A 26,723-nucleotide genomic window follows, 5' to 3' on the forward strand; every position below is an offset into this window, starting at 1 on the left:
TAGGTTAAGTTGCTTATAATCTTATAAATATAAACTAAGTTGATAATTTATCGACTGATAAACAATTTCATTGCTTAGAATTTTGGGCACTGATATTTAAACGCGAAGTAAATGAGGCCGCAGCCACTACATCAATCCCTTATGCGTATATGGGGTAAACAAAATAAACATCAAAGGAGCAAAGAATATGTTTTACTAAACTATTATTTTCAACATGTTTTAAAATGAGTGACTTTGAATGAACAAAGTTGTGTAGGTGAATGTATTTGTTGTTTTATTTTTAAAAGAATTTATATTCGTTTATAATTCTAGTATTGTACTTATACTTGTTTAAATTTTAGTATTAAGCAATAAAAATTCTCTTTTTATCTTTTTATTTGTAAGTCAAAAATAATGATAAAATAAAATTATTAGTTTTTAATTTTTTTTAAGATTAAGAATTTCAAAGTTTATCTTATGATAAATTTAGTCTTTATTTTCACTAATATTTAAAATGTAAAAAAGAAAGAAAAAGAGAATCAAGTAAATTAGCTTTTATTACAAGTCAATAAACGAGTTTGTTTGTAAACATAAACGATTCAAACACTTCATTATTCATATTTGTTCGTTTATTAAATGAATATAAAAATTTTGTTCATGCTTGCTTGTTCAACTTAATAAATAAACATAAACAAACGTAATACGAGCGATTCATAGATAATTCATTCGAATGTTCTATTCACTTATACTCTGTTTTAAGTCTAGAGTAATAATTATTTATGATTAATTTATATTTAAATAATGTATTATGTTGTCATGTTTTGATTGTTTTACCAGCAGCTGTGATTCGGTTGCTATTTTTGTTTTTCTTTAACTAATATCTTTACGGTAAATAAAGAAAAACAAATTGACTGCTACGATCCATTTGTGGGGGGGGGGGGCACAAATGTTTGATTTTGTTATATGGTTTTCCTTGTTTAATTGGTTAAACTCAATCACCTTGAAAAATAAAACTTGTATGTGTTGGTATCTCCTAGGATGTAGAGATGTTTTGTTTACTTCCATGAAAGTAGTTCATAAGCATCTGGAAGTATGATTTCGACTTATCAAAATTTATGGTGATCAATTGTGTAGTAAATCTTGTTAGACACGTACACAAGGTACAATTGTGTTTATGATCACTAATGGGTTATATGAACACTTTCATCTTATTATATTCTATAAAGTAAATGTTAATCGACAAATGTATTAGTGTTGAGGAATACAATTCGATTGAATTGATTGGACTGTGGGGTCCATCTGCGAATCTTATCCGGAACTTAATCCACTTCTGTTCTAACCTATCCGGTTTAGACGACAACCGCACCTGCTGGCTTCGAGGTTTTTCCCGGATGTCAAACGACGTCGTTTAAACCCGAACCCTGTATTTTCTGAAAGAGAAAAAATTCCACATCCGTTTGACAATCCTACCCCTGGACCCCCTCATCGACAGTGAAACTCACGCTTCATTCTATCACGCACCACGTTTCCAATTTCAATAATCAAAATATGATTCTAGCGAGTACGAGTTCTTCATCATAAATCCCGAGAGTACAGATTCCCATCACCTTAAGTTGCGTACAACTGCCGGAAAAAAAAAAAGTATTTTCCTTTTAATTTCCTCGCCACTCAAAACGAACAAAATTAAACTCCACCACCGCCCCCCAAAACGCCTCTCAGACTCTATCCGAATTTTAGGGTTCCCCCCCCGATAATCCCCAATCCCAGTTTTCTAAAAGAAACCCTAAAATCCTCGGATCAGGTAACTTTTCCTCTCCGTTATCTTCTCTATTTTGTTTTCCTGCTTGTGGTTTAAAGATCGTTTCTTTATCGGCTGTTGATTGATCTTGGGTTTTGATTATATGCTTATGATAAAAGATTATACTTATTTTCGATTAAGAATATTTTCATCTGAAGAAGAAGGCTCAAGATTTAAGATTCAAGGTTAACTTTTCTTTGTTTATTTTTTTTCAGGTAAGTAGTTTAGATTGAAATAAATTCAATCTAAATAGTGAATCTATAATCTTCTCGTCTTTGGGATTTTGTGGTAATGATATCTGTAATTAAATTGTTGGTACATTCTTTTATGACTTGGTTTCAATAATATAAGAGTTGAAGATCGGACAGTGAATTTGCAACTTAGCCTTTGCTATTACTAGTTCGAATCTCGGTTATTTCAAACAAGTATGATTCTTGTTATGATTATGTTGTTTTACCTGAAAACTATTCTTATTTTTTATGGTGATATGATATATAGAGAATAGAGATATGCCGAATTTGATGTTGTCATTGTTCTGTATTTTAGGTCTGAATTTGTGGTCGTTAGGCCTCTTTGATCAACTAAGTTTCATGTCTGATCTTGACGTTCAAATTCCTACTGCTTTTGGTATGATTCTATCATAACTTACTTGATTTCCAATATTTACCATCGTTTTCAATCTGTCTTTTGTAGTTAATATGGTTTTAACTTGTGTATTTTCTGTGTCAGATCCCTTTGCCGATGCAAATGCTGAGGACTCAGGTGCTGGTTCAAAGGAGTACGTGCATATTCGTATTCAGCAAAGGAATGGTCGGAAAAGCTTGACAACTGTCCAGGGGTTGAAGAAAGAATTCAGCTATAACAAGATACTTAAAGACCTCAAGAAGGAGTTCTGCTGCAATGGCACCGTGGTCCAGGACCCTGAACTAGGACAGGTGTATATATAACCCCTTACTAAGAGGTTATTCGCTTTATCGGTATCTCTTATTGGTACCTGGTTGTAAAGTTTGTTATGTTGCTGTTTATATCTAGGTTATTCAACTTCAAGGTGACCAGCGCAAGAATGTATCGACCTTCCTTGTTCAGGTAATTGTGTTATTGCTTCTTGGAATATTTTGATGTCTTAATTGAGCTTATGCAAAAGCACAATGGATGCTATGTGGTGTATGATCTCCTAATCGGAATTCATGTTTTATTTTCGATCAGGCTGGCATTGTGAAGAAGGATAACATCAAAATCCATGGTTTCTAAGCCTGCAGCATTGTGAAATTTTCTGCCAAGTCGCTGTCCGTATGTCGAAGCAGGAAATAACAGCCATCTCATTAGGTTATATGTCTATGCGATTATTTTGTTTCTATGTCGGTTTGATAACAACTTATGCATCGTGTGTGTTTAAGTTCACTGGACCCTTTATCGTTAGATGATGAAATCAATGGGAGTTTGATTCTCTATTATTCAAAGTTAAAATCTATGTTGCTTAGACCTTCCACATATTTGTTGAAATATTCGTATTTGAAATATTCATATCATTCTTATATGATTATATTATGTTCTAGTAAGATAGGCTGCAATTAGAGCTTATATTCTGTTGTATTCAGACGAGCTGTAATCGAGTTTGAATGGTGACCAGTTCGAATTCGAGTTTGATTGGTTTTTCATCCCTTCGAATTCGAGTTTGATTGGTTTGAGTTCATCTCCTTTAATAAGTTTGGCTCGGTAATTGCACTCTTAATTGCTACAATTTTCGTGTTGAAAAATCCATGATATACATATTGGAGAAATTCGTTTTCTATAACTTACAGGAATTGGGTTTCGGTTGATCAATAATATGTTGGTAATTTATATTTTAAAGATTAAATCTTTATACATAATCTTTTTTAAGATTATATATTAAAGGGCGTAGAATCTCTATTATGGAGACAAATTTATATTTTATAATTACACCTTAAAATTAGATTCTAAACAGATAGAATTACTATTTTATGATATTGCCTTTTTCCATCCCCAAAAAGAGTAGAAGTCGTTACTCGTTCTTCAACTGCAAACGAAACCCTCCTGCGACTTCGAGTTCAATAGATATAATAACACCTCCGTCACCTTCTGCCGAGTCTCCTGCTGCACCTCCGTCAACCGAGTGATGAATTTAAACCACCAAATGCAGCTTCTTCAGTATTCATGAGTTATGGGAGCGTGTTGCTTCAACTCTTCTTCTAGCATAACTGAAGCATGGTTCTGGTTAGAGGTGAGCATTTGACTGAGTCAAGTTAAATTTTTTTGAATTATTCGAGTTGATGAATCTTATTTTATAACTCAAGTTTGATATAAAAAAATTTCGAGTCGAGTTAATCGAGTTTCTGTTTAAATTTAATTGTAAATATTTACAATATTATGATACTATTTGATTCTAATTTAGATGATTTTCTATAACCATATACAATATATATATATATATATATATTCATATTTTCTTCAAATGTGATATACATATATCATAGAGTTATGTATAAAAAAATATCATATAGAATCGAAAAACTCGACTCAAACTTGAAAATCAATTCATTAATTATTAAAAAAATTGAGTTATTCAAGTTCTATTATATATCTAGACTCAAATTTAATCTTTTTTCGAGTCTAGTAATTACAACTCGAAATCAATTCGAGTCGAATATTTTGGAGTTGAGTCAAATCTATAAAAAAAAAATTTTGAAGTCAAATCAAGTTTTGTTCACCCTTAATTTCAGTCATGAGTTGGATTTCTTCTTCTTTTTTTCCTTCCTTTTTTTCATATATATTTCTTTGTTTTGATATTCCTCAAATTCTGTATTTATCTCAGGACATATGTTTGAACACATTATAGAGCACGAATACTTCAGCATTTAAAAAAAAAATCCAAATAACATATTTTCCTGCTATAGCAACTAGAAAATGAGAAATAAAATGATGGGGCTTTCATTTTATATGCAAAAGGGCTACATTTAGAGTTGTGTTCCTTGGGGAAAATCTTCACTAATTAGAACTCTACAGAATAACAAATTCGTTTTTGCCTGTCTATCAAAAATGTTTGCCTAATTCTGTTTTTCTCACCAGCCTAATTGTATTATGAAAAACAGAATCCAAAATCCCAGCAACCTGCAATTGACACACAAGATTTTTACCGATAATGGGTTTCGAAACAGAAAAGAAAAATCAGTTCAGATGGGTTTGTAGTAAGATACTAACCGTGAAAACACCTCCGATTATAGCGCAGACATTGGTGATAAAATGTGAAAATGATTTTGAATCTTCTGTTATCAAAACCTGAGTACGAAATTGGAACAAAAATCCGGTTACAAGACTGGAAGGTAAATATAAGTGGATATCGTTTGAAGAATAACCTGCATAGGAGATAACTCGAAATGAACTTTTGCAACAGGTATGTGCAGGCTCTGTGCCAGACTGCTGTGCGCCGTGTACTCGTATTGCTCGACAATTCTCTGGTCGCGAGAAGATTTTTTTGTAACCACCTCTGTTTTTACTACTTGAAGGTAATGCTCTATCTGAAAATGCAATCAATCAAGGTAAAACAAGCAATTCAATAAAAAGGGTCGCAAAAAAGGGAAAACTTACAGTGACATTGGCATCTACATCTCGGTGATTAATGAACGATTGATCATTCAACTTGTCATGGCTTCTACCAAGAAAAGGTATGAGTCGCTTGACATCACTTAATACCTGAGGTGAAACTGTTTTACCGAAAGAAAGATGGCGTATGACATGAGACATGTTCATTCGAGAAGCATCAAAAGAATGGGCTCCTGAACGAGCGGAGATGATAAGGTTGCCAGGAACCTGCACGGTGCAACTCAAGTAATACTTTCAGCTCCTCATTTATCTCAAGGTTAAACATAAATGATTCGACAAACTAATTATATGCCAAATAATATGTACAATTGTCAGTCTAATCTAATATTATAATTATCACCTTCTTTGCACGCACGTATCCTTCAATTCTGCATCCTCCCGTCAATGGTGCTGGTCGTTTTGTAACACTGGATTTATCCTCTAAAGCCAGCTTCTGGTTCTCCTGCGGAATAGAAGTGGCCAATTCTTCCATCATCTGGAAGAAACAGACAGCAGCATTAGGTCATGTATGCACCTTTATCTTATAAGATTTCTGTAACCGATCTATAAACTCAAATGGCCGGTTTAAAACTAATTTAGTCATACCTTAACCAGGGTTTCTGTATCACGATCTCCATAATAAGATTCGTGTTCGTGGTGCCCATGGGATTCCCTGAAACACTTACTGGTCAGAGAATAAGGTCTGTATTGCACAGATCATAAAGTTCAGTGGTACTAAATAGCCTAAAGGAAAGTAATTAGGGTCAAAGAGAAGTGGAAGCTTAACATATTGGAATATAATATTATTGAGTAAATAGTGGCATAAAGAAAAGGTGGAATGAGGAAGAACGGATTAAACAATCTTTTACCTCACATCGCTGCCTTTACGAAAAATACGAATGGATGGATACCCTTGGATGTGATGACTGTGTTGAGAAGAAGACGGAACAAGTGAGCACAATAGTAATGAAGAAACTAGTTAAGGAAGAAAGAGAAAGATTAAACATGTGGTAAAGCTATAAAAAGATGAAAATTTTGGGAAATAATTCTATACAACAAGCAAGAAAGCATAGTTTAAATATATGATGTGATAAATATTAATATGTATCTGCAACGTCAAAGAGATCAGAATGCATGGTCATGTCAGAATCAGCCGTGTTGAAGTCTCATTTGTTTAAGAGTCTTTTATGATTAGGAAGGATTAGGAGTCTTTATAATCTCTATCTCTAGATAGAATTGTATCTTTAGCAGAAAAGTATTAGAAGTCAGCAACTCAATTTATTTAAACTATTGTAATCTCCTAATTCAACAATCAGATTTCTCTTGCATTACCTCTTTTATTCTTTCCCTCTCTTTCGGTTTATTTCTTAGATTATAACAGGTCAAATGATGACATATGCTCATGTTATCAAACAATAAAGCATCAGCTTACATGTGATAGAAAATGAAACAAGGACATACCTACTACACAAGTCAACTTCTACACTGCAATCAACCTTTGCCAAAAGAATACGTCCATCACTTTCTGGATCATATCTGTCAAAAGCAAGGGTGCAAAATTCATTGCCAAATCAAGAAAGTACTTATAAATTTGTTCCACGGAAGAGAAATAATGCATTCTCGGACCTCTCTTTTATTATATTGGCAGTTTTCTCCCATGGCGAGCTCTGAAACCCAAAAAGAACATGGTGAAGCTACTACAAGTGAAGAAGCCTCGAAGCATTCAGTGGTAGAAAAGAGCAAATATAGTTAGTCATAATTCATAACAGCTCAAAGAATGTCATTACTATCAGTTTGACCTAAGATTTCAAACTCATTAGAAGCAAGAGTTTAATTCATACAAAATGATATTTTGTTTTTTTAATATTGAAACAAATATGTGTTTGTTTAAAGGTAGACACGGGGCCTCACAAAGTAGGGTCCACTAAAGAAAATATCGGACTATAAAGCATATTAGAGGTTATTGAAATGCTCATTTATCCTAAAAAAAAGAAAAGAAAAAAGAGGGGGGTTGTTAAATATAATAGTATAAATGAAGAATATAAAGTCAGAAAAGGGATTACTATAATTAGAAGATATGGCAACTATATCAGTATAACAAGTTATGCTTGAGGGCCACTTTACACAGAAGAGCTAAACAAATAATGTTTTCAACAAGTATCTTCAAGTGAAAGATCAGACATGCTAATAGTAGATTACCAGGCGAGTACTCCAGAAGCACCAAGGAGCATAAAAATTAACGACTAAAACTGGATACCTGGAAAAAAAAATCAAATCAAGTAAATAGAGGTATCACCAAAATTGGCATTTAGCAAAGAAAGACCCATGATGAGCACATAATACACAAAATTGAATCGCTTGAAAACTTGAATTAATCCACTTACTGATGTGAAAATTTGTCAAAGTTACTGCTATTTAATGGTACGGCACCCTCAACAGGTTCTTCATCAGCTTCATCTCCATGCTTAATGGAATGAGGAACAGGTTCAGGATGAAACTCAGCACCAGTGGGTCTTAATTGTGGATCTATTGAAAACTTCCGGATTGTTTTTGTTATATTCAACCTGTTCTGAAAGCAGAAGACACAAATTTAGTCATATGGACCAACACATAAATGGTAAATGCCAATCCGGAAAAACATTAAGGCACCTTGAAGAAAAAATAATGAAAAAATTATTGAAAGGAAAATATTAACACAAATATCCATGCAAACTGCATAAAAGTATTATCAGATAAGTTTATGTGCCAGGCATTCGAAGTGCATTACTAAACTTGCAGCTATAAAATACTTGAGAGCAAGGTAATGAAAATTTTTAAGAGATTTAGCATTAGACAGAAGTACAAGTTTTCTTTTGCAATAAAATTAAGCAAATGAAACAAGTCTGAGAATAGAAACTTACAGTTCCCAAGACGTCACTCACGTCAACGGATGCGAATTCACATGAGAGCGCTGGAAAACTGGAAATCACTTGGAATAGTCAGCCAAAGGTAAAGCTCGAACAATGTTCAAGGATATTACAGAAATGTAAAGACGCAAGCATATTAAAAACCCTATGACAGTTTTGAAGAAAATCCAGAGAAGTATGTCCAAATAAATCTATACTGACTTTATATTAAAATTTAAGAAAAATGAAATATATTAGTAAAAAGTATCTCCATATACTTTCAACAATATCCTAAAAACTCTATTTTAGAAGAACTTTAAAAAATAAAACATAAAAAAAAAATCAACAGTGTATTATTTACAATTCTAAGAGAAAACACTCATCATTTATTCACAATCCAATTACTTATAAGTAAATTAGTTTTCTGGTTTTATTATATTAAGATTGATTTAATTTTTAAATTAAATTTTTAAGTGACTTCTAAATTAACTGTTAATAATCAGACAATAGATATTCTTAGTTAGATGGTAGATTCATCAATACATAAAAGGTTAAAATTCTTAGCAGATTAAAATTTGTTTTTGAAAATAAATCATAAAAATAATAATGTATTAGAGTGGATAACTTTAACTTTGGTTTATAAACAAGTTATCTAATTACAATTCAACCATTCTTATTTTTGGTTTTAAATTCAGGTTTATAATCTGCTCCTTTTAGTTTTTGTTCGGGATTTTCTGGTTTAGTTATTATCAGTCTCTGAACTTTTTGGATTTGGCTGTCTTTTTTATAAAATTGGATTTTTAGGGGTTTCAGGTTCACTTCAATTTTCCACCTATGTATATAATATTAAAAAAGTTTTTTTGATGAAAAAGAAAACTCACAACACAATATATATTAATACACAGATTTTGAGTTTGATACAATGGCTATTATTTTGAAAGCTAAAAACTTACAATATAAAAAATTAAATTTTGAGAGGACGCAAATTTCTCACGCATTGAGTAATACTAACATATGTGCTTCACTGATAAAGGTTTTATGCTCTATTGGATGGGAATCATCCAGCTCAGTGATCCAAATACTCTTGGTGATCAAAGATAATTCCGAATTATCAATGGTACCACAAACCAAAAATACAAAAGCAATCTTCAAGATCATATGGTAAGGAATGCCACATAAAGGTTAGGACTTTAAACTAAGAAAAAAAGTGCAACCAAATGAGAACATTGATGGGTAACATTACAGAAGAAAAGTAATGCACCTGATGTTGAAATCAATACGTAAAAAGTCCCCATCAGAACTATTGTCAACAACAATAGATGTAGTGGTACTGACTGCTAAATAATCACTCAGTTCCTGCAAAAGAAATTCCATTATTTACAATGGGCGTAGGGGAAGGAAACAGAGGAATTGCTTTCATTTCAAGGCAAAAAGTTGAACTAATAAACTACAAATGTATCTGATAATTATCATCAGCGCAAAGAAAAGGAAATGACAACAACTAATAAGATAAAAGAATGTTGAATCATAAATGTTGTTTTGAGATGATAAATCAAGACTAGAGGCCAAGCATGTCAAAACGAATCGAATTGATGGTGGAGTAAACAGAAAGGTGGCCTACCATTCCAAATAAAAATACCATAGCAACTGCTGCTATAATGGATAAGCCTGCACCGTACAACGATGCCTCTGTCAAATCTCTAGGGATTTTCCTGTACAGAAATAAAATCGAAAAAGAAAGAAACTTCAGAAAAACAGATTATCATTATAAAATTTACTTAAACAAAGTACATCAGCAGATGGACTTAAACCGGTATACTGTGTATACGTGTGTTTAAACCAATAGAACAAAGAAAAAATAATATCAAGGAAAAAAAAGTTCAGTTCATTCATCAAAGTACTATCAAAATTTTAGCAAACAAACAAAGGTTTCTCTAAAACTATTCAAACGAACACATTCCAATATCCAATGCTAGATAGTAACAATGTTTTTTTTTTTGTTTGTTTTTGGTTTTCCAGTAAACAAATAAACACAATTACAATCCAAATATAGTAAATATATATTAGTTTTGCGCTTTTCTGTGAAATGCTCAGATCTGTTATTTTGTGTCAATCATCAGGAAATTATAAAAAAGAAAGGACGAAAGTGCGATGAATGAAAAAAGAGAAATGAGAGATCTGCACCTGTAGAAATCGACGGATTTGATCTTGCTGGAAGAAATCATGGCTGCTGATATTAATGAAAATCAGATTTCTTTGGAGAGAAATGTATGGAAAATAAGGAATTAAAAAAGGGGAATTTAAATCCAAATAAGAAATCTGGCAACGAACATAGAGAGAATGAGCCGAGTAAGGAGGCATTTTAACTATGCAACTCTCGTGCGTATTTTTTGATTTATTCATTTTCGGGTAAACTGCACTCTAGGTCACTTAATTATGAATTTGATAACAAATAAGATACTTTTCTTATAAAAGTTATAAAGAGGTTACTAAATTAAAATATTATTACAAATACGTCATAGTTAAATATTAAACGAGAATAGTAACACAACCTGGCGTAATAATATTTTTAATCCTCAAAACTTATATACTCTATCAATTTAGTCTTAATTCAAAACAATTCAATAAATTTAATCATCCGTATTTAATTTTTTTTATCATTTCAATCTTTATTCTTCTCCTAAATTACTTATTTTCTCACATAAATGTTATATTATTTTCATGGTATAGTACCAATTTAACAGTAACTTGTTGCTTTTGTTACTATATTTAGTTATGCAACTATTTTTTGACCTAATGAGTTCACTTGTTTCAAAAACATCACAAAAATTTAAATTAATGAAAATTTTAAATATGAATGATTAATTTTATTATTTTTTGAATTAAGATAAAAATAATATAATATATAAATTTTAAATACTAATAGTATTATTATATCATATTATATATACATATATTTAAATTTTATAACAATTAAATTTTTGGTTATAATATTTTAATTTAATAACAAAATTTATCAAATACATAAGTGAACTTGGTTGTAGTTTAACCTTATTTTGTGTGTGCAAGGTTTCCTTAATCAATTGGGTTGTAATATGCTGTGGATGAGAGTAGATTTTTCAGTGTTGCTAAGTCGGAGAATTGTCCTCTTAAATCTGCCACGTCGAAACTCGAATAGTGGGGGCAAAGCTGGGTCAAAAATATTATCTGAATCTTTCAACAATCTGCTTTTTTAATGGAAAGAAATACAAAATCGGTTATTATTATTTTAATTAAATGCAGATATTTTATATTTTAAGATAAATGTCGATATTCAATTTACACAAAAAGATATATATATTATATTAGAATGTTTAGTGAATGATTATTTAATGGAGGAATTGTCTAACGACGAACTTTAACGGAAGACTTTAATGAAAGATATTAAAAAAATATTATGACAAATGACATTGACAGAAGACACTATCGAAGGACTTCATATAAGATAACATGATAGACAGTTAAACGTACTGCTCAATGATTGTTAATGCAGCCACATTGACTTTATTTGATACACAACCATGTGGTATAGTATAAGTGCTCGAATATTCATGATTCGTGCTACTTGATGATATGTAGACCGAATTAGCACCATATGAAAAATCGTGTGAGGATTGTCCGAGGTTATGTGGACCAGAAACCATATCATTCTAGTGTTTGGTGCTTTATGAATCAGACATCATATCATTCTAATGTCTGATGCTATGTGAACTGGACATTGTATTGATTTTTTAGTCTAATGTTGTGTGACCTAGACCCTATGATCCATATACATCTATGTTGTGCTGTGTGATATTCATAATAGTAGTAATGCATGATATGTTGTTATTATACAATATATGCTTAGATAATTCATGTTTGATGTTGTCATACAATCATGCCTATACTTGTATCATATGCTTATATTATGAACTGCATAAATTATCGTGTGGTTGTGTGTCATTGAGCTTATCAACTCAGTTTCCGGATGTTTTTGTTTACATGCGACTAGATTGGATAGAATTTGGGAAACTTTATCAGAGAGGGATTTCGATACTAAGATGTGTTCAGAGTAGGGTTGTAAATGAGACGAGACAGATCGCGAGCTTCTCGAGATCGACTCGATCAAGGCTCGATAAATACTCGGATCGAATGGACTCGACTCGAGTTCTTAACGAGCCGAAACGAGCTACTCGATATTCGACTCGAAAATCTAGTGAGCAGCTCGAAAAATATAATATATTAAGATTTTATGTTTTTAAAAATAAATTATTAATAATACTAATATTTATTTATTGATTTTTTTTAAAAATACAGTAAGATTTCATGTATTTAAGGTTCATGTTCGAGTTTTAGTTTGAGGCTTCAATCAAGTTAAGTTTAAGAATTTTTTTTCATTTCGAGATGCTCACGAGCTTTAGTTCAGGATTTCGAGTTCAAGTCGAACTTGGAAATTTTAAGCTCGCGAGTTTTCGAGTCGAGCTCCATTTTAGAATTTTCGAGTCGAGTCGAGCTCGACTCGGCTCGTTTACACCCCTAGTTCATAGTAAAGTACTTTAATTTTTATTTGAGCTATGTATTCCTAGGACCTTATATGTCTTATAACATAATGTAATTCTATTATTTTGATATACATAATTTAAATTATGAAACTCCATATTTTGTATAATTATTACTTATTTTAGTTATTATGTTAAAGTGATTTGTGCTTTAAAGGTCTTTAGTAATGGAGTTTTTAAATGAAATGGTTAATTACTTTAATGATTTTGTATGATAATCAGATTCTGAATTTGAACCGTTACATTTGTAGGATATGTGTATTATCAATAGTTAATAAAAATTCTGAACAAAGTATATCTTATAATCACCTTATATTATTAAACAATAATTTTACTAATATAAATTTTTATATTAATAGGGTAATTTTATAAATTATAAATTTAAAATTCGAGTATGCTTTACAAATAAAAACTCCGCAACCCTACTTTACAAAATTCAACAACTTTAACTTATTTAATTAATTAGGCTAATTAGTAACTACACCCTAACTTCATCACCTCCCTCTTCATAGTATATTTAATTTATTTAATTAATTAGGCAGCATTAAAATTTAATTAGTAAGGCTAAGTGGCTAACTAGTAACTACAGCCTAATTCCTTATATTTTTAGTTTAAATGCATTTTATTTATATAATTTTTTATACAATAATAATTCCTATGATGTGAGTGTTATTGTCAATATTTAACCGATTTTTGAGAATATGAACATTTTTTGTATTTCATATGTGGGTGTTGAATACAATTTTTTTTATTGAAGTATATAAATATATTTAAAATTCTACATATTTTATGAATTGTTGGAGGATCATATTTTTGTATTAATGTTAAATATATTTCACATATAGATACTTCAAATAAAATGAACAATGGTGAATCTAAAAATATTTTTTTTGGTGGCCGAACACAATATTTAAGTGCCCGTTCTCACGGCTTAATGGATCCGTCATTGAAAACCGAAACAATTGAAATTTACAATAGAATGTGTTATACATGCATATTTATTATTTTTTCTGAATTTAATCTTTCTCTTGTGTAATATCATATATATAGTGACAAAATCATTAAAAGATTGAAACAGGAGGTGCCTCTACAATATGTTAGCCTGATAACATTTTAGATATTTTTAATTTAATTATTAGTTAAACAATAACTTTGTTTCTCTTAATTTCAAGATTTAAATATTTAATATTTTTTCTTATATTAAGTAATTTAAGTTTTTTTAAATATTTGATTCAAATTTCACCTTTGTTAGGGTACTTTTGTTTTGAGTAAATATTTCTTTTTATTTTAATAACACAATTTTGTAATATATGTACATGTACTTCAATTTTTGCAAACACAAAAAAAAAATTGAGATGTCTAAATATAATTTTTCACATCAACAATAATTCATTGGAATCAACCTAAATAATGAACTACCATAGACAAAGGAACTAAACAAAGTCCCTTTTTCTTTAGTTCATTGTTCACATCTTCTCCTCCATCAAAACTCATTAATTCATCGTTTATCTTTCCTGAAGCACCCCCTTTAATTCCCTGCAACACAATGTTTATTCAAAACGAAGCTCAAAATCAACTGAGTGATGCATGCATGTATGATTATTTCTGACCTGTGATATCCCCATGGCATTTTTCTGCTGATCAAACTTGTTCACCAGATCATAAACCTATATAGAAACATGAAAGTTTTGACATTTAAATCAAAATCCCATTAATCATATGAAAAAAGCAAAAGCAAAAAATGAGAAATAAGGATTGACCTCGGGACTATTTGCAGGAGAAGTAGCAGTGTCTTCCAAATCACGATCAACAAAACCAGACGATGACGGTCTTTTAATCCTTCTCTTCTTGTGATCTAAAGCAGCTCCAAAAACATGCCGTCCGGCTGCAGAACAGGCAGCATCGGGGATCAAAGAAGAGGATCGATGGTCGGTATGGGAAAGGATGGAGCCGTTATCGTTTACATCAATGGTGTCGTTATTATTATTTGAGAAATCTTGAAGATACATGGTCCAACTGCTTTCTTCAGGAGATTCATTTTCACCTGAAGATCTGCTCAAGGAATTCATGGGGAAAAAACAATAAGAAAGAAGATGAAGAAAGAGAGAGAGAGAGGAAGGTGAGTCATGAGAAAACTCTCCTGCAAAAACTATATTTATAGTAGGAGGAGAGTGAAATACACAATGATTTAACTTCACAATATATTATCATGTGTTGATATTGGTTAATTTCTAGAGTTATAATTATCCTTCCATTATTTATTTATTTATGTTAAGTTTTTACTTTATTTAAACATTTAATTATTATTTGAAATTATAATGGATGAACTGAAAGTATATATGAGTTTGGAAATCTTGGTGGGGGTGTGGGCCAAAGTGAAGATAGAGAATTTGGGGGAAAGTTGAAAATTTGGCCAGAAAGAGAATTGGGGTTTGACATTTTGTGGGATTAGATTTAGGAAACGTAGATTTTTTTTATACCAAGCTCGATTAGGCTAATAAAACATATTTGAATCATTCCCTTAAGTCACATTTGCAATCATTTCATCTGATTTATTTTTTAAAAAAAAATTATCATAAAATTTTGATATGTTTTACCTATATGAAACTATAATAAAATTAAAATTTTAACACATCAATATATATATATATATATGATAAAATTAGTATATCAATCAATTAACACATATCTATTTTTTAACCTCTCAACTTTGGAACAATAACAACTCTTAATGCATCTCCTTGTACAACTGTACTTAGATAAGATAACCTAATATGTTGAGTATTTCATTAATCAAATAAAATGTAAAACAATAAATTAGCACAACAAATCTCAAATCAATCCATTCAGGAGTCTCTCCAGATTAAGTGTACACAATAAATTATCCCAACAAATCTCAACTCAACTTACTTACTAGTCCTTACAGATAAAAAAGTATGACATTAAATTAACCTAGATATATAGTAACTTTTTTATCTCTCATATAAAATGAGACCCTCTAGTAATTATAATTAATTATTTTTCATTCAAATTAAAAAAAAAATCATCACACACTATCATAACTACCTTCTTACCATCAACAAGAATACTATTTAAATATTTATTTTCTTATTCTATGAGTCAATTCTTATGATATCTTTAAGTAATTAATTAATATTGAAATATTGTTAGAAAAAGGAAGACTTTCCCATATTCTTTAGTCATCCGTTGAAATACATACATGCTCCCATCATTGGATGGAATGTTAATAATGTTTTTGGGATCTGCAGAATATTGACTTGATAACTTACATATATTCCGTTCAACCATTGTCATTTATAGCTGCTCCGACGTCGGATTAATCCATAATAAAATTGAACCGTCAAAAAAATGTTTCATTTATAATACAATAATTTAGATTAAACCGAATCTACCCTAACTTGAAATACTATAAATCGGTAGGTCAACAAGCCTTTGATTTAATGGTAAAAAAACTTTGGACATTTTAAAATTTCAAGTTTATATACTATTATATAAATTTGATTAAAATTTATGTTTGATGAATTATTTAGATATATTATAATTTATCGAAATGAGTTCAAGTAATATTTGTGCTGATATAATGATTAATTGTTTTGATTTTGATGTATTATAACATTTTAATCAAGTGGTAAGTGAAATTTGAAATAAATTATAACTCGTGCTATCAAATTAAAATTATAATATCACATATTCACATTAGACTTTAATCCGAATAACTTATACTTAATATTACTCCTATAGTTTAGCTTTCTTTTTCTTTAATTTCTAAAGGCGGTAACAAATATATTGGAATGGTAATTATAAGTGGTACCATGCTTATGTTTAAGCTATTGTGGCATTTCCCATGTCTATTAGCCATTTACATGTTAAAGTCCTTAATTCCCAAATTTCCATTTTGTCTATTATAAAACAAATTAACAATAGTTTTCCATCTCTAGTCAATATTAATCTATTTTTTCGAATAATTTATATTATTTTTATAGCATTATTTGGATAGAAGATTTGATGAAGATTTTATTCTAATTTTATAACATTTCTGGAGTCAATTGTCAAAATAAAGCCTTTAATTTTATGGTAAGTGACATGTATATATATAAGCTTTGATCAATTCTATCCTCACGTCAGTTAAGGCTTGAGCCTTTGTAAATTTATATAATTAGTGATGAGATACTCCTAATTTCTTTAACAAGGTATCAAAAGTAGGTTTAGTTTTTTTTAATAATTTAATTGTTTAAAAAACTATTAAAAAACTGTTTGAACAAGAGAATTGAAATGACTCGGTCATGAGATTAAAATTAATTTTTTTTTTATTTTTTCCCAATTAAGTTATTGTCATTTAGAACCCATCAAGTTGTCTCAGTGATAAAAAGGATTATTGTTCTCCTTAGAGATCCGGGATTCAAGCAGTTGTGTTTACAGTGTGTGTGCGTTATCAATAAGTTAAGAAAATTCTGAACATATATTACCATTATAATCACTTCAGACTATTCAAAAAATTTATAATACTTATCAAGAGTTTAATATTAATAGAGAATCAATAAAAGTTATATTTTTATAATTCAAATAAATGTTCTGAAAATCAATTTTCACCTAAAAAAAAATCCTAAATGACCAGTATCAAATCTAATATCCTAAAATTGCAATTTATTTTCTTCTAATTTGAGGTCATTGATGTGGAACTTTAAACACTGTAATAGTTAGAAGACAAAATACGAGTTATTTGAGAAGTATATAAACCTAACAAGTTGTTTCATCGAAATGGAGGTGACATACAAAGGAGTCCCAAGGGAGATGCAATAATTTTCCATGTTTGCAAGTTTAAACAAGGAACCTTGAGCCTTTGAGGTAGACTCATAATATTTACTTACGATGTAAAAATAAATAAAGTAAAATAACCCGAATTAAAATATAAAACTACATTTTAAGATCTTTAATTATTTGATGTATTCGTTAATATTATACGAAAATACATGAATAGATGACTCGTCGGATCTACTTTTAAATTTTAAAAGAGAAACATGGTTTGAGTAGGAAATTTATAATGGGAGTCCTTATAAGATGTCTTTTTCAAGGGGAAGAACTTGCCAAAAATTAGGTCAAGTTATACACTTTAATTTTTGTATGGTTTCCGTGTATGATGAATGATGCAAATGTGTAGAGAGGATTTTGGTGATGTATAGTTAGAGGGAAGGGGCTTTCACCTTTCATTTTCTTCCATCAAAACATAAGAATGGATATGATAATTCACATGGAGGCTTTCATGCCCCCCCACGTGCGCCTCAATAGACTACTCTTTCGCTTCCATGTTGCCCCATGTGAAGTTTAGTTCAACATAAGTTCATGCTTGTTTTTAGCTCTTATAAATACGTCATCGTATTTGGAAAAGTTAGAATCAAATCATTCAATTAACCTATTATAACAATAAGATTACAGTATTATTAAATCCCAAACGAACAATGAAATGTGTCATTAGAAGATATTTTTAATTACTTTTTGGGTAAATTACATCATAGATCGCTCTATCATTAATAAATTTACAAATAGGTCATTATATTTCAAAAAAAATTATAACCGGGTCATTTTATTTTAAAAAATTACAATGAGTCACTCAATTAATTTAGTTACGAGTGGGTGATTTGGGTTTTAGACTTCTCAAAGATCGAGGATTTCATTCGACGATCTGGGTGTTGGAGGGGTTGTTGATGGTTAGAGGAATAACATATCTCGAAACATAGATCGTTTGACGGCGAACAACTAGATTTTAGATTGCACATGACCAAATTATTACAGTCGATTAATTGAGTGATTCAATTGTAACTTCTTGAAGACTTTTATGATTCTGTCACTTGCAATTTAATAAAACAATTACACAGTTGTTATAATTGGTTAATCGAATGATTCGATTATGATTTTAAAAATATTAAGACACATTTATAAACTTAAAATAAAAAAATAATTTAGATACTTAAATTATTTTTGAAAAGTTTATTTTAACTAATGATAATTTAAATGCTTAAAATAAAAATTATAGAATTATAATAATTTATGAATAGTTATTTCTTTCCCGTGAAATCAAATCATAACAGATAACGCAATAATTTGATTGAGATTTATAAGATGAGATTGAGATACCTACAACTATACTCGGAAAATTTAGTTATTGTTCCAAATCCATACCAAATAATAATTCCCCGTTCTAACTGTACACTACCAAGCTTAACGTTCGTTTATCTCAATAATGTATTTGTTATCCAATGGGAAAAAATTAGTGTAAAACTAAATAGCTACAATTATTAATTCTCACAATGATGTCCATTGGTTTAATGTTACAAAATCTTTTTTTTTTGTTCGGCAGTCAAATTTTATTGAATAAATCCAGTTATAAGTCTCGATAAAAATCTTCTTAACTCTAAACGAAGAAAAAGAGTACTACACAACAAAAGGAGAGATAACAACTCAGAAAAGACATTGTAACAAAACCACTTTGAAAGAAAGCTCCCTGAAACCGAAACAGCTACAAATAAAACACAACCCTTAACAAAGACTATAAACAAAAACAAAAACCACTTACATTTTAGTTATTAAAAGTTCAATTAACTTAATTGGATTTAATCACTTTTAATTTAAGTTAAACCTTTTATGACAATAAATAATGTACAATTATTACTTATTATGTATATAATGTCTATATGATCTAATCTTACTTGGACGACATATATATATACTTATCACTTTATGATTGTATATCATTGTAGCCTTATAATCCAAAAAGATTATTATCATAATTAAAAGGTGTTTTGAACCACATCATCAATTAATTATGTAAACATGGAACCAATATCCTTAGTGGCATGGAACGACGACGGTTTTGGAGTTTCTACATTGCGTGCCTAATACAAAGAAATTTTCACAGGTATGAAGGCTTGTCAAAGTACTGTTTCATATTGAGTTTATAAATTTGTATCATTAGCTGCAACCGATCATGCTAGCATCAATTACATCACAACACCAATAAATATTTAATTCAAATACATGATAAATATCCACTAACTCTTCTATTTATCCCTCTTTTATAGCTTGTTTTGGTAAGAGAGTTCGTAATGGGAGAACTAGGATAAAATTATGAAAGGAGTCAAGTTGCTTATCTTTGAAACTAATAAGGTTTTAAAAGGTAATTAAACCATAAAAATAGAAGATTGAAACTTTAATTTCATTAATTTCAAAATTGTCAAATCCTAAAAAGTAATTAAATAAAAAAAAGTTAAAGACAATACTTAATTTTATTTAACTTTAAAACTGATTATGTCTTAAAAAATAAATAATCCAAAATATTTTAGGAGTGTCAAAACTTTAATTCTAATAGTTTCAACACTTTTAGGAACTCAAAATACAACTAAACCATAAAAGTTAGGGTGAGTCATGTCCCCCTTCCACACCTACGTGATTCCGTCACTGAAGGTTGAGATCTACCCAATAAAATGTCTTTGTGCTCGTTATTTCACCACAAGGAGATTAAAACTTTATGCTTTAATGGAGACGGGTGAATAGTTAAAATGGTTAGTTTTTTCTTCAAACATACAAACGTTCATGAAAATCTCATAATTTAAAAGAACGATGGTCAAATGTATTAAGAAGAACTGTTAAGGTTTCCAAGGAATTTCAAAGAAATGTCAACATTCCTTATTCTCATAGAATTTCTATTTGTTTGTCATTCCACCGCAAGACGATCAAAATTTTCAATTACAAGGAAAACACATATATACATCCAACTATCGCAAGTAGAAGTGAAGTATTTGGAATCTTGTGTGAGTTTAAATCTCAACATTCGTTTGAAAATGTAAATATTCCTCAACTAAATCAAAAAAGAATTAGACCCCATTAAAAAGGCAGTCTAACAAGGAAGAGATGGGCTTCTATCATGTATTGTTTTATGTTATGGTTAGAACTATAATATTGCCTGTATGGAAAATGAAAATTGCTCCCCTCTCTCAACTTTTTTATTATTTTAATTTATTTCCCATGAAGGAGGCCTTGGAGATAAGGCAAAACAGTAGCATTAGCACTAAATATTTATGAATTCAGTCAGAAAACGTCATGGATGCAATCTTCATCGGCAAACCGAAGTCCGACGATCTGTCCATCATAAACGATACGCTTGTTTTGTTGTTGCCAAGCACCAAGTACAGTCGAACTCGATCCCTTTCCTAGTAGCGCCACGCAGAAATAAGAATCATAGAAAATATGCATAAATTTCCGATCAACGGTGTAATCGGCTCCATTAAAATGGAATGTTAAAGGTGCAAAATTATAGTAACCCTCAGGTGGAAGAAGATAACAGAGATCAAATCCCTCCCCCTGTGTTGTTTGAAGGCCTTCTGATTCATAATATGAATCAAACACGTTTAGTACTTGTTCATAAGCATTGATCCCAGGTGTGTTGGCATCAATTTGTGTGATCACTGCTCCCGAGTCTATAAAGCAACCACCACTCCCATCTCCCCTCATCTCAAACGTATAAGGTGGAAAGTTTATACGATAATTTCCGACGCTTATGTCCACCAATTCCATGTAGAAGAAATAGACTCCGAACGGCGGTTGAACGAACATCGTCGTTTGAGCGTTATGTAGTGGCGGAATGTCTTCTCCGAACCGTACCACGAGCGGCGGAGGTATTCCGCCACTGAAAGGAGAGAAACAGTAGGAGAATCGGTAGCGGATGAAATGAGAAAGTTGGTTCAGAATCGAATCTGGTCCCAAGCTTAATCCAAATATCCCTGAAACCTCACTGTTCTCGAAGCTAATGTCACTACTGGCGTCGGAGCAACCGAAGAGGACATTGGGGAAAGCTTTCATTTGTTGGTCGACGAAGAAGTCGAATGTTTCCAATGACGCAACGCCTTGGGTAGACGATCCGCCTCCATATCGAACATCGTAAACACATACGTTGTTGACACAATTAATTGTAGCGTCTTTGGTCGCCGCTGCAGAAAGGATGGCTGCAAGGAAGTGTAGCATAAGTGTTCGACACTCTACGATCGTAAATGGGAAGAGTTTGTATGAAACAATTTGTGGATGGCTGACATTGGGTCCAACTTAGAGAACCGCCGGTGTCCACCAACAGCTTCACCGGGTGGTGTTGGCTTCCTAATGTGAATCCCACGGCATAGATTAAACCATCTAGATATAATGGTAGTCGAATATTATTTTCGACTACCTTTGTCGTAAAATTCGAGAGTCGATTTAGGTAATTGGCTCGAGCAATGGTAATTTTAATCAATCTTTCTATTCTTTCGATTTTCGTCAGATTTTCAACAAGATACAAAGGAGAGCCTGGAGAATCATTAATGACAGCCCTTAGGGTTAGACGACATGAATTTGAAGTTGCAAATGCGAAATGGTGATGAAATTGAGCTGCACAAAGGCAAATGAACAATATGGAATTGAGAAAATTAAGGGTTAAAGACATTTCTTGAAATGAAAAGTAAGCCTGCAATGTAATACAATATCTCAATGAAATATATATATATATATATGCAAGTGAGAATCTCAGAAAAATCTATATAAAAATAGAATACATTAAATTACTTCAGATATTCTGATTTGAGTTACTGACATGTGGCGTTGGTATACGCCTATTTATTTAAAATATTATTTTTTAATAGTTTAAGGTAATTATAAGATATTAATTGTTTAAAATTTATTTCAATTTATTAATAATATACATACTTTACATATACAATTATTCTAGTTTAAATTTTTTGTAGAAAACAAAATTTTCTTTTAAAATTGAGACCACTAAATAAATTAAAAAAATATTATTATTAGCGTTGAATAAGAGAGTCAAATCCAATACTCTTTGCACAAAACTCAAAGTTTAACCGCTAAACTATATTAAAAAAAAGAATATGTTACAATCCCATTAAAGTTAATATTTAATTTAAACTATATATCACCTTGAAATATGTAAAATTGCTCTTAGAAAGAATCAAATTCAAGATCTCTTGCCAAAAGGTCAAATGCTTAGTATTCAGCTAGATAAAATAAACTAAAATTATAACAAAACTAGTATTTAAGTTAAACTATATAATTGGCCCATCGAGGAAAATAAATTCAAGATGAAAATTTTGTGCACAATTTATTTGAATGCGTCTTGAATGGTTGAACCAATATTTGCATTTTCATTTTTTGGGACAAAGTTTGCCACATTCATTGTCTTTCTAGCTGCTATAATTTCTTTACTTTCTTTCCTTTCATGGCATAACAGATGAGATCTTTGGATGTTGACAAAATCAATAATATATTGGATGAACACCTTTGTCACATTTTGTAAATACTTCTTTCACTTCAATAATACATTATGGGAAAGAATATATTTATTTTTTTCGTCTACTTTTTATTTTTGTAGTTGTTTAAATGATTTGTATCTCGAATATATCGATAACTTTTAAAAATATCATATTGAGGTTATTACTCTCCCAAGATCAAATAGCTTTAGAAAATTTTAGTTTACAAAACCCTACCACAATGATGACCAATCATATCTATACGATTGAATTTATGTCATTTTAAGCCATCATATTAAGCAATTACTTTTAGATTCTTAAAAATACTTCTGACTATTACGATTTTCTTTAATTGCCACACCTTGGTAACATTGAAATTAAGAATAGACGACAACGATATTAAGTTTCCAACTGAAATCAGTCTATCAAATCTAAATAATATATCTTATTAACTTCGTATTTCTCGATGTCACTTCATTTTCTAATTTTATTTTGAGATGACGGGTACTGAAAGACTTGGTTATCTTTGAATGTGAGTTTCCTAATGCAAGGGAGCTCAATATCGCGAATATTTCCATTAATGCTACATTAATTCTCTAAAGTTGGTTAGTCTTTTATTTTATAGTTTCTTAATAAATAATAATATTCAAGTGGTAGAGACGATTGTATATCATTTAAGTTGTATACTGATAATTTGTTTTTCAGATGACAGAGTCGACCATATATTAAACCAACACAAGTGCACTTAGGAGTTAAAATAATTAAGGCTTAATTGAGAAAATTACATTTACGAGAGAAGAGACACGTTTTTTTATTAATACACAATTCAATTATAATATTACACGCTTATTGCACTATTATTTTCTTATATGCTTCTAACCTCACATTCTCGTATAACTCACTCTTACACATTTTTTTTTGGAATAAAAATTCTCTCTCTATTTATAGTTATTAGTGGTCATTAGATTATTGACACGTATCAGCATCTTAGTTATTAATCATACAAAAAATCTAAATTCTTCTATAGATAATTCTAGACATAATATTAAATATTATAAATGTTTAAATTATTTTATGAATATTTATAGTCATATACTATTAGTATTATTTAAATAATAAATATCTTGATAATTATTAAGAATTATCTATAAAGAGCTAGGTTTGTAAATATTTAACATTTCCCCTCAACGACTTCTTTTCGCATATGATTTGCATATTATTTGAGTGCTTTTCTAAACTTCTGAAATTTTGGTATACTCATATTTTTCGTGAATATTTGTAATTTGATCATTCGTTTTATCAGCATCATTTTGATCTCCTTCAAGAATTGTCTCATGGATATAAGGATAATGTATTTCTATATGTTTTGTCATTGTATAAAAGATTGTATTATGCTAGACGTATGACTGATAAATTATTGCAGAAAAATATTACTTGATAATCTGTTGGCTGATAAATTATCGATCATCACATATCATAATTTTTAATATAGTTAACGTCAGAATATTCAACGTTACATTAGAGACATTGAGATTTCATCCGGAGTACTCCCACAAACTGTTGTCTGTCAAAGTCAAAATTCCCAATCTTCATGGTCTGAAACTCTCAGATGATGGATCCATTACAAGGCTACTTTTGAGCTGCAATTCACTCAAAGAATTGCTTGTTCGATCAGGTAATCAGAGGGCAACAAAAACAAATTCAGTGTTTGCCATTGAAGAGGCTGGCAATAGATGCTTATATGGGCCATAGTTATGAACTAAAAGATTAGCACCCCAAATCAGTTCTACCCAAATCATCGCTTTTACTACGGGAAATAAGGCACTTACTCATTAATCTATGCTCTCTTGCAGAAGCACATATCGGGATTGACAGTTTTTCTCTCACGTATTGCAATTGTACTACTCCTCCAGTTGACTTGATGAGAGGAATAACTCATGTTCACTCGTTTCATTTAACCTACCTTTTCACATAGGTACAAAATTTATTTCTTATAGATTTCGTTTTCTAGTCCAAAAAGCAGTAACTATATACATATATATAATCTTCCTCTCCAGATGCAAGCTTTCTACTGAATCTTGTCTATTTTGAATTTATTGACCTGATAGTGGAAGGCTAAGCTTTAAGTAACATGAGTTTTCTAGAAAAAGCTCATGTTGATATCAGTCCATTGGGTGAGGATCAATTGGATCATGGACGTGGTGCAATTCATCTTCTTCAAGGAATTTGCAATGTACAATCTATGTATTTGGCCATTCAAAAGGCTGATATGGTTAGTAAGCTTAGTATTTAAGTCAATATCTTTATATCAAACACTATATAGCAGTTCAAGTTCGTGCAGCATTTTCCAACTCGTCTTGAATCGGTGCTTGCATTTCACAACCTTGTTGAACTGGAATATGAAAGTGTTGGAGGAGGAACATGGCTTCTGGAGTTTCTACATTGCGTGCCAAATCTAAAGAAACTTATGCTGGTAAGAAGGCTTGTCAAAGCATTGTTTCATATTTGGTGCATTTATTTGATATTCACTCATTGCAATAAGCCACTTATTGCAATTGATGGTGTTTGCTTCAATTACATCATTGTTACTGTAAATCAAATAAATCAAACCCATTAATAAAAACTAAAATCCGAGTAAAAACTACACCCAATTTATATATACTGTGTTAATCAGATAGCACCCAAACTAAAACGACACAACTTGTTTACTCTAAATACGATCCAGCCAAACCAAACCTAAAATTGGCCTGTTTTTGGTTCCACTAGGCATGGACCCAAGCCCGCTTAGATATACCCCAAACCTTGAAATTAGGGTTAGTAGAAATCCTAATGTGCACTCCTCGTCAAAATAGGGGCTATATTATTAAAATGATATAAAAAATATTTTTTAAAATGACATCCATTTTTACTATATAGAATGTAGACGTGTCAATTTAGCAATGTCTTTGTTTTCATGGCAAGTCGTGTGAAATATGAACATAATTTATATTTTGCATGTGACTTGTTACGCAAACAAATACACTTCTTGAGGATTAATATTTCAAAAGACGTTACCACATCAAGGAAAAGCCTTTACTTACATGGCAGGTCATCTGGAGTATAAACATAATTTATATTTTGCATGCGACTTGTTACGTAAACAATTGCACTTCTTGAGGAAGAGTCTTTCAAAAGACGTTGCCACATAGACACGCCTTCATCCTTTGTGGTAAAATGGGTGCATTTCAGAAAATAAAATGTTTTGAGTGTTATGTTGATAATAAAAGATTAAAAATGTATCATTTTAATAATTTAACCACAAAGAGATCAACCGTCAGCCCCAATGCCAGCTACCACTAGCAAACGTCACCATCCACGTCAGCAGCCAAAGTCCACAATTCTTTTTCCATACATGGGGTCATAATAGTCACCTAGTGGCTAGTATCACTATCACTATGGTCCCCACTCGCTCATGCACTCGTTTTTGGTTACCTTCCGCTAAAGTAATAAATTTTATGAAGATGTGTTAGTAGTCCTCCATTAAAGCACAAATTTATTTTTCTTCTAGAGTAATCATCAGCCTAAAATCAAATTTCAAGCC

At 30.8% G+C, this 26,723-nt stretch overlaps 4 protein-coding genes across 5 annotated transcripts; 1 reads left to right on the forward strand and 3 right to left on the reverse strand.

Moving 5' to 3' along the window:
• The first annotated feature begins 1,675 nt into the window (after window positions 1–1,675).
• On the forward strand, window positions 1,676–3,167 carry LOC120162402 (protein translation factor SUI1 homolog 2-like). 2 transcript variants are annotated; one of them, XM_039172559.1, is made up of 5 exons: window positions 1,676–1,780; window positions 2,324–2,404; window positions 2,507–2,712; window positions 2,810–2,918; window positions 2,954–3,167. In XM_039172559.1, the coding sequence occupies exons 2-4, from the start codon at window positions 2,368–2,370 to the stop codon at window positions 2,894–2,896; spliced, it is 330 nt and encodes a 109-aa protein (XP_039028490.1). In that variant the 5' UTR covers window positions 1,676–1,780; window positions 2,324–2,367; the 3' UTR covers window positions 2,897–2,918; window positions 2,954–3,167. The 2 variants fall into 2 exon arrangements, with proteins under 2 accessions (XP_039028490.1, XP_039028489.1); XM_039172558.1 differs by having other exon boundaries at window positions 1,680–1,780; window positions 2,810–2,863; window positions 2,984–3,167.
• Window positions 3,168–4,660: 1,493 nt separating this feature from the next.
• Window positions 4,661–10,595, reverse strand: LOC120162404 (protein disulfide isomerase-like 5-4). Its single transcript, XM_039172561.1, has 15 exons — window positions 10,447–10,595; window positions 9,884–9,974; window positions 9,524–9,618; window positions 8,278–8,335; window positions 7,762–7,946; window positions 7,577–7,634; window positions 7,004–7,044; window positions 6,839–6,913; window positions 6,247–6,303; window positions 5,984–6,050; window positions 5,739–5,873; window positions 5,384–5,605; window positions 5,152–5,313; window positions 4,997–5,074; window positions 4,661–4,906 (listed from the first exon to the last, which is right to left on the reverse strand). Exons 1-15 carry the CDS (start codon window positions 10,485–10,487, stop codon window positions 4,829–4,831), a joined length of 1,443 nt encoding a protein of 480 aa, XP_039028492.1. The 5' UTR covers window positions 10,488–10,595; the 3' UTR covers window positions 4,661–4,828.
• A 3,520-nt stretch (window positions 10,596–14,115) lies between these two features.
• LOC120162400 (vascular-related unknown protein 4-like) lies at window positions 14,116–14,953 on the reverse strand. Its single transcript, XM_039172556.1, has 3 exons — window positions 14,600–14,953; window positions 14,450–14,506; window positions 14,116–14,375 (listed from the first exon to the last, which is right to left on the reverse strand). Exons 1-3 carry the CDS (start codon window positions 14,906–14,908, stop codon window positions 14,238–14,240), a joined length of 504 nt encoding a protein of 167 aa, XP_039028487.1. The 5' UTR covers window positions 14,909–14,953; the 3' UTR covers window positions 14,116–14,237.
• A 5,989-nt stretch (window positions 14,954–20,942) lies between these two features.
• Window positions 20,943–21,875, reverse strand: LOC120161427 (aspartic proteinase nepenthesin-2-like). Its single transcript, XM_039171678.1, has one exon. The coding sequence runs from the start codon at window positions 21,873–21,875 to the stop codon at window positions 20,943–20,945; it is 933 nt and encodes a 310-aa protein (XP_039027609.1).
• Between the last annotated feature and the right edge of the window lie 4,848 nt (window positions 21,876–26,723).

Source organism: Hibiscus syriacus, unplaced genomic scaffold (assembly GCF_006381635.1).
Source record: "Hibiscus syriacus cultivar Baekdansim isolate YM2019G1 unplaced genomic scaffold, ASM638163v2 tig00111402_pilon, whole genome shotgun sequence".
Taxonomy (NCBI): Eukaryota; Viridiplantae; Streptophyta; class Magnoliopsida; order Malvales; family Malvaceae; genus Hibiscus; species Hibiscus syriacus.